Source organism: Dufourea novaeangliae, unplaced genomic scaffold (assembly GCF_001272555.1).
Source record: "Dufourea novaeangliae isolate 0120121106 unplaced genomic scaffold, ASM127255v1 scaffold63, whole genome shotgun sequence".
Taxonomy (NCBI): domain Eukaryota; kingdom Metazoa; phylum Arthropoda; class Insecta; order Hymenoptera; family Halictidae; genus Dufourea; species Dufourea novaeangliae.
The window spans coordinates 475189-485549 of record NW_015373939.1 but is presented as its reverse complement, the minus strand read 5'-3'; the positions used below and the strand labels follow the sequence as shown (position 1 = coordinate 485549).

The 10361-nt window shown below is 41.2% G+C and overlaps 1 protein-coding gene across 1 annotated transcript in view; it reads right to left on the bottom strand.

Annotated features, from left to right (window-relative positions):
- Window positions 1–615: 615 nt before the first annotated feature.
- Window positions 616–10361, bottom strand: part of LOC107185630 — a 57995-nt gene continuing 48249 nt past the window's right edge. The window contains exons 5-8 of the mRNA XM_015573360.1: window positions 6351–6588; window positions 4539–4925; window positions 3509–3760; window positions 616–2406 (exon numbers count right to left, since the gene is read on the bottom strand). Coding sequence (XP_015428846.1) covers window positions 616–2406; window positions 3509–3760; window positions 4539–4925; window positions 6351–6588 — 2668 coding nt within the window. The remainder of the gene's footprint in view (window positions 2407–3508; window positions 3761–4538; window positions 4926–6350; window positions 6589–10361) is intronic.

Sequence of the window (10361 nt, the reverse complement as noted above, 5' to 3'; positions counted from 1 at the left end):
TCGTCTAAAAGGTGTCTATTCGACAGCGAGTACACGCAAAGCGGTCAATTGTTCTCCAGTTTGACGTAAATAGATAACTGGATCGGTAATGCGGGAGAATTAGTGGCGAAATCGGCCGGAAGGACGTGTTTCTTATCGGAATGCAAATTTTATTCGACACAGGATTGTCACGGTTCGTAGTCTTTGACGGGCTCGGTCGATCGGTAGTGGGATCGCACTCACCTCGAAAACCGAGAAGCAATTCCTAAACCTCACCTGAGCTCATTATGAAGAACGTCTACCGCGCGGGATCTAGCCAAATTACAATTCCTGAAGTAACAGAAATCGTCTAAACGCAGTCGATTCCTGTTCAGAATAATGCCAGAAGGCCACAAACCCTCTAAGATCACTGTTCCCTTCCCGGATATCTTGTCTCTCAGTGACTCTTCGGTCTCTCTTTGGCTCCGTCTGCCTTCTTCGTTTATCGACCATCTTCGACTAACACACAAGAAACAGTAGCTTATCGAAGACTGACGAATGAAACGTTTAACCGCTACAACAAAAGAAATTCTCGGCCAGCCACCTGTGCAGGCCAGACAACTGTTTCTCAGAAGAATCCTCGACTACCAGATCGTATCACTTGATCTCTTCCCGATTCGGTGAACGCGGAGAATGTGACGACAACGGAGCCTCTGACACCTGTCTTTTCGGCCGAAAGCTCGCCGTCAAGGAAGATATCCAACCACTGGGGGACTGTGAGTTCTGGTCGTGCAAGAAATCGCTGTTGCTGTTGCTCTTCGTGCTGTCTACGCTCATACCGGACTTGAATCGTGACAAAAGACCCGGAGACGACTTCTTTGTCGCCACTGGGGAAGAGAAGGCTGGCTTCTTTCTGGACTTGGTCGAATCCTTGCACAACATCGAGTCGAGGCTACCGGCATGAGGACGTTCTTCGGCTTTCTTTGGCTCCAACGATCCGAGCATCACGCTTTCTGTTTGTTTCGTCATCTTTGATATGTTCTCCATGCTCGCCGAGCTCCTTCTTATCTCCGCCTTACCCATGACCTCTTGCATTGCCTCCCTGGACCCACGTTCAGTCTTGACAATAATCTCCGGCTTCTGTTGCTTCGTGCGCACGTTGATCTCCCCGAATTCGATGTCTAAGCTCTTCTGCTCCTTCACTTCTCTCAGGCTCTGTGACTTGCCCTCGGGATTAGAGAAGTTCCGCCGATGTTTCGCAAGAGACGCTTCAGTTATTGCGCCTGGTAAAGTTTCCAATGAGGTTGACGATCTTTTTTCCTTGGCGAACACTGTCCTCCAGCTCTTGTTTTTACAATCTGTAGATTTTCTAACCTTTGGCAATGTCATCGCTCTCTTGTCCACCGATGACAGTTCAACCACGGTCGCGATAGCCTTAGTTTCTTTGGCCACAGATTTCGCGAGGTTGCACCGTTTGCAGACCGACAGTGAATTATTAGGTTTAAGGGAAGTGGCCGCTACGGACGCGTTGCTTACCGAATAACTCTTGTTAAACGTCTTTATTACGTGTTTGGTCGGTTTCGGTGAAGGAGATTCTCTCGAATCGAAACTAATGTTCAGCCGATCCGTGAAGTTTCTTAATCGAGAAAAGATAGACTTGTGGTTACTAGATCCCGTTTTGTCATCACAGCAACATCGCAGTGCCATGGTTTCTCTTTGAACTTCTTTACGACTAGACCTGACGTTTTGATCATTTTCCACAAAACTACTCGTCCTTTTTAAGTTGTTGCGTTGAGTTTGGACTACAATGTTACCGTTTCCTTCAACGAGTCTGCCTTCGCTAAGTTTTACGTCCAGCAGAACCATCTCGTTCTTCTCCAGCTCCTCTAGGATCCTCGTACCCTCCGCTGATCTTGCGCTAACCGGGGAGCTCAGGTCACTACCAAGATTCTCTCCTTTACTGCGTCTTCTTTCGTGCTCTCTGACAGCCCTGGCCAGGTCGTGATTATGATAATCCAGTGAAGACTTCTCCCGACTACCCTTCCGGCTACCCGGGTAGCTTTTCCTACCTGTCGATGGACCCGCTAGACCGCCCTCCGTGGAGATCTTGAACTTCAACGCCTTTTCGCTGACCTCCACCTCTGTGGCTGTCTCTGGATCGGAGCTCTCGAGATTCTCAGCGTCCTCTGTCGTCAGGTTCTCGGTGATGTCATCTTCGGTGGATCGCGATCTCGAGTGAACCGTGCCGGTGGAATGTTTCGAGCGCATGCTGTGCGAAGAAGTGGATTTCATTACAGTCGATGAAACCATGCCACCGGGTGTCGAAGCTGTAGGCGTCGATTCACCCAAATCTGCCACGCTCTTTCTATGGTGACGTTCGTCCTTCGCTGCTTCGTTCAATCTGCGGTAGTACTCTAGGGCTTCCCTTACTGGTTGGACTATTAGACTCTAGAACAGAGTTATTTTTTACTTTTGTTAGCCACGTTAGAATGTTATAGGTTTACAATAACGATAATAGTAATACTGCAGTTTGCTATACTTACAAACTACAATTTAGTAAATGAATAGAATGTGACTAATGGAACGTACAATTACGAGAAACAGAAGAAATTGAAACAAAATGAAAGTCAACAAAAAGTATGAATGTTTGTCGTTAAGTCTAATCCTTGTTGATAACAGTCATCTGAGAAATGAAATTACCTATTGTTACCAAGTGCAAATATAATATGACCTAGACTCGTGTTTGCAGCCTTGAGCATTTGTTGAACACTTAACAAAATTAGGTGAAAGTGTCGGTCAAAATGTATTTAAGTTAACCTAAATTTGGCACGGTATACCATTATTACGCCATATGTTTTTCATTCTTCAAAACTGAGATGGAGGTAGTTCTTGAGTCACATGGAGCGAGTAGCTCGTTCCGATTAATCTAGAATTATACTGCTATTAGGATGTTCGAATATGTTTTTGAAATTGTAGGTCGGAAAAATTAAATCAGAAGTAGGTGTCAAGAGTTCATTTGTGTTTTTTTAAACATGTTCCGTGACCATCGGTGGCTCATAATACACTTGCCGTTCTGGTTACTGGCGATTGTTACTAACAGTACAATATGACCTAATATTTATTTATTATAATTATTGTAGGCGGATCAAAAATACAGCGTTTCGTCTTGGGAATCGTCTATCAAGACTCGTTAGTGGGACTGACGGTAGACGACCCCTACCCCAGGCGCCTGGGTTGCTCCTCGGCGGAGCCCCTTAAAGTAGCCAAAGGCTGTAATTATCGCTTGCGAGAAAACTCGCCACCTAGCGGTGGTTACCAAAAACTCAAGCGCCTGGGAGAAACGTCTCCACAGACCGCCTTGTCCTATCAAATCTCCTACATTATTCAGTGAAAGTGTTCACATTGTTACATGTTGCACTTCATACGTCACACTTTAGTCACACGTTAGTAAAATTAATGTTAATAGTTAGTGAATTGATGTTCATTTGAATCGAAGTCATTTTTGGTTTGACACGTAAAGTGTTAAGACTAGAGACATTAATAGACATACCTGCAACTCTGGTAGCAATTCCCCGAGGGCTTCAAACAAAGGGAGTAATACCAGGCCAATAAAGCTAACCTGGGATGAAGGTTTGGTTACTTTGTCACGATCCATGAACGGTGTTACTGGAAGTCCCTCAAGTTTCTCGGCGTCGCTTTGCTTAAAGAACTCTTGCAGCAGCCTATCCAGCCACGGCTCTGCGACTTCCATTGGCCGTGCCTCGTTACTAATATCCGCTACTTTAATGAGGATCATTGATAACTGAAACAGCAAATCATAATTTAATCTTATACATCGTAATTTATGATTTTTAGGTATGGAAGGTATCGAAGTATGTGGTTATAATTGAAATTTTTTTGTTCATATAACTTGGATGATACGCCGGGTTGGACGCGTGGGTGAAGGCTCCCCTAAAAGGAGAGAGAGAGAGGGGAGAGGGGGACAGGGAGAGGGAGAAAGAGAGGGAGAGGGAGACATAGTCTTACTTCTAACATACCGAAGGTTGAATTACTAAACAAAGTATGTACTATGTTACAACAATTTAAGGAAGAAAGACTGGTATAACCTGCCCAGCTTTTATCGTTTTTACAGGTTTTATTTTTTACTGGAATAAATACAAGTACCATTTATGTACAACATATACATTTATTATTCTACTTATGAAGTCGTTCGCAATATGTAGTACTATTTATAGGAAAAAGATTAAGCAAACAGTGTAATATATATTTGTTAAATGAATTGAAAATAATCTGATCTGTAATCATAATTTACAAAATTATACGTAGTATGCGTTAAGGTTGACGCTGATGTTACATCCCTAACTTAATTAGTGTCTCACTACGACACCAATTGTTGTTGTACTCCACAATGCGAGGCTAATTGGAAGTTCAAGATGTCCTTAGTATAAAACAAAAGTAGATGGATCATAATGTCTCCGAATGTTCTGCATTCCAATTTAACTCTCCTAAGATTTTTCTAAATATTTCAATGTATCTAGCAAACACCCTATGTATACATATTGTTCAAAAAGATGACTTACCAAATTGATATGGGCTTTGCTAGAGTAATCGAATTCCGGGATGACATCGGTGAATTGTCCGAGTATCTCGTTATGCCTGGCCATATCCGTCGCGAGGATGCATCTGATGATACCTTCGCGTACTATTCGATATGTCGCGTTATCCAAGGAGGCCAATATGTTGCATTCAGGTGCCTCTAATAAACGAAAGGCCACAGAGCAATGGTGGTTCTCCAGAGGCGAGATATCGTTGTATCGTAGAGCCAACTCGGTACGGGCGTTTATTTGATAAATGTTGTTGTAACCCGGATGATCTAGGTCGTGGCAGATGCAGGAGACGATGAGTATAAAAACCTCGAGGTGACCGATTCGTGACGGCAGATCAACTGCCCAGGCTATCGCGTACATCTGCGATGTCACAGGATTGATTAACATAGTTCCACAGTATTTTTAAGGTATACAACTAAGTAATCCACTATCTTTTGTCAAATTCAATACCTAATTTGTAAGAAACCTATGCCATTTCAATGGTACTCGGTCACGTTCTTCGATACTCGCCACCATGTTTAAAAAAGAGAACAGGACAAAGATGTTTGGAATTTAAACCGTGTTAACAGTTTGTTAAAAAGAAATAGTGGATTACTTATTAGTGTACCTAATTATCAATATTGTTTAGACTACAGTAAATGTTTGAATATTTTAGAAAACAATAAATTCTTTAACACATCAACCTCCAAGGAATTGAATCACATGAGACTGCGATGAAAAATTTTAGTGTAGCTTTATTTTGAAACGAAGCTGAATGGTAAAAATGCAAATTTTTTAGAACAATTACGATAATTTAATACGAAAATACTGTTGTAATAGTGTATCGCGAATATATTAATTCATAATATAACTCACTTTATTTAATTATTCCATTTATTCACTTGCAGTTAGTAGCATATTATTAGTGTCATTGTAATTATTCCATATTTTGCAAATTTCTCGTTGAGACAAAGACAAATTATACATTTCTTCTCTTAATAATTATAAATTTCTCTATCAAATAAAATTAGATTTATTTAATTAACAACATATCTCGTTATAAAATTAGACTCATCCCTCTAAGACGTATGATTAGCAGGGGTGTGCGGGTACCCGAAATCACGGGATTACACAAATATTACTACATACAGTAGACTCCAACTTTAATGCCACTGAAAATAATGCCACATGAGTCACTTCCCCTTCACACGTACTTTTGCGCACATACATTCGCTCTCCCACCATGTTACGTACGCTGGCGCACTAGCACGATTTAGCTTTTGCGCAGGCGTTGAGACCGACGCCATGGGACAGAATTTAGCATGGAGGGGGCTCGAAATTTAATGCCATTTTACTCTCCTACAGCCCCGAAAATGGCATTAAATTTAGAGTCTACTGTACTTATTTTTTTATAGCTCGAGATTAATGATTTGCACATCTCTGTAAACAGCACAAGTTATCAACGATCAGTCTAACTCAATAATGTTGACTACTAGTACTACTGAATAATGTTGCACTTTATTACTAGTTCCTCCAAAAAGGTAGTACAAATTACCCCGAACCCAAAAACGAATTTCAAGAGGAGCGGTACGGTATTGCGTTACGTTCAACTGATACTTTAATATGCAAACAATATTCAAAAATGTTAATTTCAGATGTCGTTAATAAGTTACTCGGAAAGGGTATATAAAATCTACACATGAAGACACAACGCATCGTAATCAAAACGGGAATGCAAGATCCGCAGTCGGTAGATAATTTTCCACGCTTCTCGACGTTCTTTGGTGTATCATAGTGTATACCTACCATTTGCGCCACGCAGAAACAGTGCCTGAAGTTATGAAATGGCACTTCGTTATAGTTGTTGTAAACTTCGTAGAGGAAGTTCCTTAGGATTGGTAAAGGAATGTTAAATTTTTGAGGTAGGTCTAGCTCGACGAGCATCATCTGCAGCATCAGTAGGAGTTCTTCGTCTTCCCACTGTCGCGCGTCGAACGCCGGCGAACGAAGCCACTCTCGAACAGTCGATGCCACTGACATGTCGCTGAAATGCAATCAACGATATTAGTATTCATGCACCGACCGACAGAAAGAAACGCGACATTTGGTGAAGATTTAGGAACTATTGCGTAACGTGTTATTGCCGTCGTTTTCAGATATCTCTAAAGTCAGAACTGTTTTTTGCATCATTGCACCTATGATACTCTTCGTGTCTTGCGTCTTTCCTGAATCTTTAACTACAGTGCAACAAAATTATTAGACTATGCAGGGTGGGGTAGAATTAGTTGCACAACCGGACAGGTGGTTATTCTATATGCAAAAACAAGTTAAAAACGTGCAATTAAATTTTTTCGTATAATGCTTAGTTATCCAAATAATCGAATTCCAAACTCTGCTGGGCACGCGTGCAATTCAATAGAACTTGGTTAACCCGTAAGTACATTACATTCCCTTTTTACTTATTGTCAGCACGAATACATATATACATGGTATCTCAGCTAACTTGATCACCTCGAATAATGACTTAACGGTACACTTTATGAAAGTTTAGAGGCATGGAACTTAAATGGCATCAAGGGGCACGTCTTATAAGCTATGTGCTTCTTTGTGGGTGAAGGCATTTCAGAGATTTCAGGGTCACCTTCATTTTTTTTAACGGAATAACCTATTCTTTGTACCATAGATCGATATAGTAACAAAATCTGAGTAATAATGTGTTGACCTGCATACATCCTAAACCTAATAGTTAACGAGATATCTACAAAATAATCGCTGTATTGAAATTGAGGGACATCAATTCGAGCACCTATAGCTTCCAGATAGTAAGTACGTATTAAAAATTATTTTATAAATAACTCGTTAACCCGTGACTCTCCGCCCCCGCATGAGTACTTCACTTCCTTCATGTGGCTCGGGCCTTAAAAAGTTGGAGCGGTTGGAAAGTCGGGGGAAATATTCTCCTCGGGTAATGTCCACGGTAGTCTCAATTGCGAGACTATGTGATAGCCACCGGCGCCAAAGCCAAGGTTGGGCCTTGGAGGGGAGTATCGAAACTCCCCTCTCCCGACCGATTATGTTCAAACTAAACTAAACTAGGTTCTCCCTTGAACAGCCCCGGGGCCGGGGCGTGGCAGTTTGCAAGGGCCAAAATAGGTGGGGGGCTCCTGAAATATTCGGGACATAGGCAGGTAACATCTGATCAGGGGGGATAACATCTGATAGGCGATATAGCTCTCTCTCTCGACGGCGGAATACGACGATGTACACCCCCAGAGAACAAGCCCAGCTTGTGGGGCGATAAGAATGAGCTGGTACTCACCTATATGGGAATGAGGGATATGGTTGCCCCGACGTTCGACAGCTTAGCTTTAAACAATTAGTACACTCGTGCCTCCAAGTGGCCCGGGCCTAATAAAGTTGGATCGGGTGGAAAAGAAGGTTATAAGTTGAACTCCGGAGGGGCCCCTGCAGACCACCATATCTGCTTGAGTAGGCTGATACACCATTCTTCGGCTCGCCCCCATTGGTAGGATAGTGCATCGACACTCAATTCCCCAGAGGAAAAGCTATCAGTAATCAGCAATCAATAGGTTCTCCCTTCATAAACACCTAGAACGCGGTGGTGTCTCCTGATGTATCTGACATTTATGCTCCCAGAGGGAATTTCAGAGAAGTCCGATGGGGCAACACTTAGCGTCGCGTTCCTTGCAAATTTTCCAAGGGCGGGGGTAAATCGCCGTCTAGGCTAATAGGAAGGAAGGGGGTGGGGGACAGACAGACATACACCGTAATAAACAGAGGACGTGACCTACTCTAATCGTTTTTCACTATCTTAAACTCAATACTCAAGCTGTAGCGAGACTAAATTCAGTCGCGATGAATTCATTTATGGTTCATTGCGCTTCCCAGGGGATGAGATCGTGCGAACCCGGCCACATCCCTACTAGAGGCCGGCTAGCAAGGCCTCCCCATCTACTTTATTGGAGCACCGGTGCTCCTTCCTTATCCTTGGGGACGGAAGGTGGTAGTTTATAACTAGGTAAACAGAGGAGGGGGTGTTCCTGAGATATTCGGGACGCAGACAGGTCATGTTAGGGGGGTTGAAATAGGCGATCTAGCTCTCTCTCAATGATGATGATATGACGAAGTGACCCCTATTTGTACAGGTGCGGCCTGTGGGAGAAGAAAGAGTGAGCTGGTACTCACCTAACCGGAGATGAAAGATGTGTGATTCCCCGACGTTCGACTCCATAGCTTATAAACATAGGTAGTTATGGGCCGTCCTAATGACTTTCCAACCCCTGACAAGTACATTTGACTCTTCATGTAGCCCGGGCCTTAAAAGTTGGGACTCGTGGAAAGCCTCACTGTTAAGACACCCCGGGTAAAACTACCCTTGGACCCTTGGGTCCATGTGAAGGCTGGCATTATAACTCTCTGCTCGTGGTCTCGGAGGGGGTCCCGAAACCTCCTCCCCCGGGTGACCCCGTGTTCACTAATCACTAAACTAATCACTAGGTTCTCCCTTAAAGTCTAAAAGTAGCACCAACTTGGTACGGCAACATTTTAAAGTTACAGAAAAATCTGTGTATATTATTTTGCGTACATTCCTTGTTAGTGTAATTATTGTGAAACAAAAGTGTAAACATCTTTCAGAATTAATTAAAGTAGAAACATTATTTTATTCACATGAAATGAAATCGGAATAGGTCATTCGCTATAGCAATATATCAAGTATTTTATAAGTGGGTTAAAATGAGTGATATTTCTTTGCTTTTATTTTTATAGAAGCTGAAAAGACATACTTAACGACCTTCAACAATATAATATTCGGATCAGCTAGTTTTAAAATATTTCAACTTGAAAACAATATCTCTTTAAGTTACGCCTCGGTACGTACATGGGCTCTGATTTGAAATTTGAAAGTTTACTTTCGTTCTGCTCTCCAGAAACGATAAATATGGGTCAAGCATAATAAACATTTAATGGGTCTTGAGACCCATAAAAGTGTAGTCATAAATTCAATCTTTGTATAATTAAGTACTTTTCAGAAGAACATAAAAACTGTGTGGAAAAATTATGCGCGAAGGGTTTAGGTAAATTTTAACGTTATCATATTCTTGATTCAATGTCCCTGTTTCTGAACATAAGTAGATAGAGCATAATGAATATAGTTATAATATGTAGTATACTGAGGTTTCAAAGACCAATGACTTCGGTAATATTCGATTGATCCAGCTAAATATTATGTGGTTTAAAGTGGATCACATATTGCAGTATTCCAGCTTTTATCATGTGTATTTTTCAAGACCTCACAGTATTACTTAATTTTAAGCGGAAGTCAAATTCTTTTTATAACCAAAATTGCAAATTATCGTAAAACAAATTAAACGTTACGTATTACAATTACCTTCAAAAGATTTTATACCATTCATAATAAATTACAAAGAAGTTTAGCAATTTTAATTCATTAGTCACTTCAATTTACCTTTATTAATAGCAGTTTTGACATACATAATTTATATTTGAAAGTGGTAGTATCAATCTAAATGACAACAAAAAGACAAGATCATCAATAAGTTGCGAAGAATGGAAATTCATAACGTCATAATATGTAACGTAATAATGTGTTACTAATCTAGAAATTGTACATACTTTACAACTATTTTTGATACATCAAATTACATTTAGGTTACTTGTTGTTCCACTGATAAAAAGGATAGAAAACCAGGCAGTAGTTCACAATTTTATATTATGAAAAAAATAACCATACAGTTGGTTTTATATCCCTTTGGAACTAAACACGCAACACTCAGT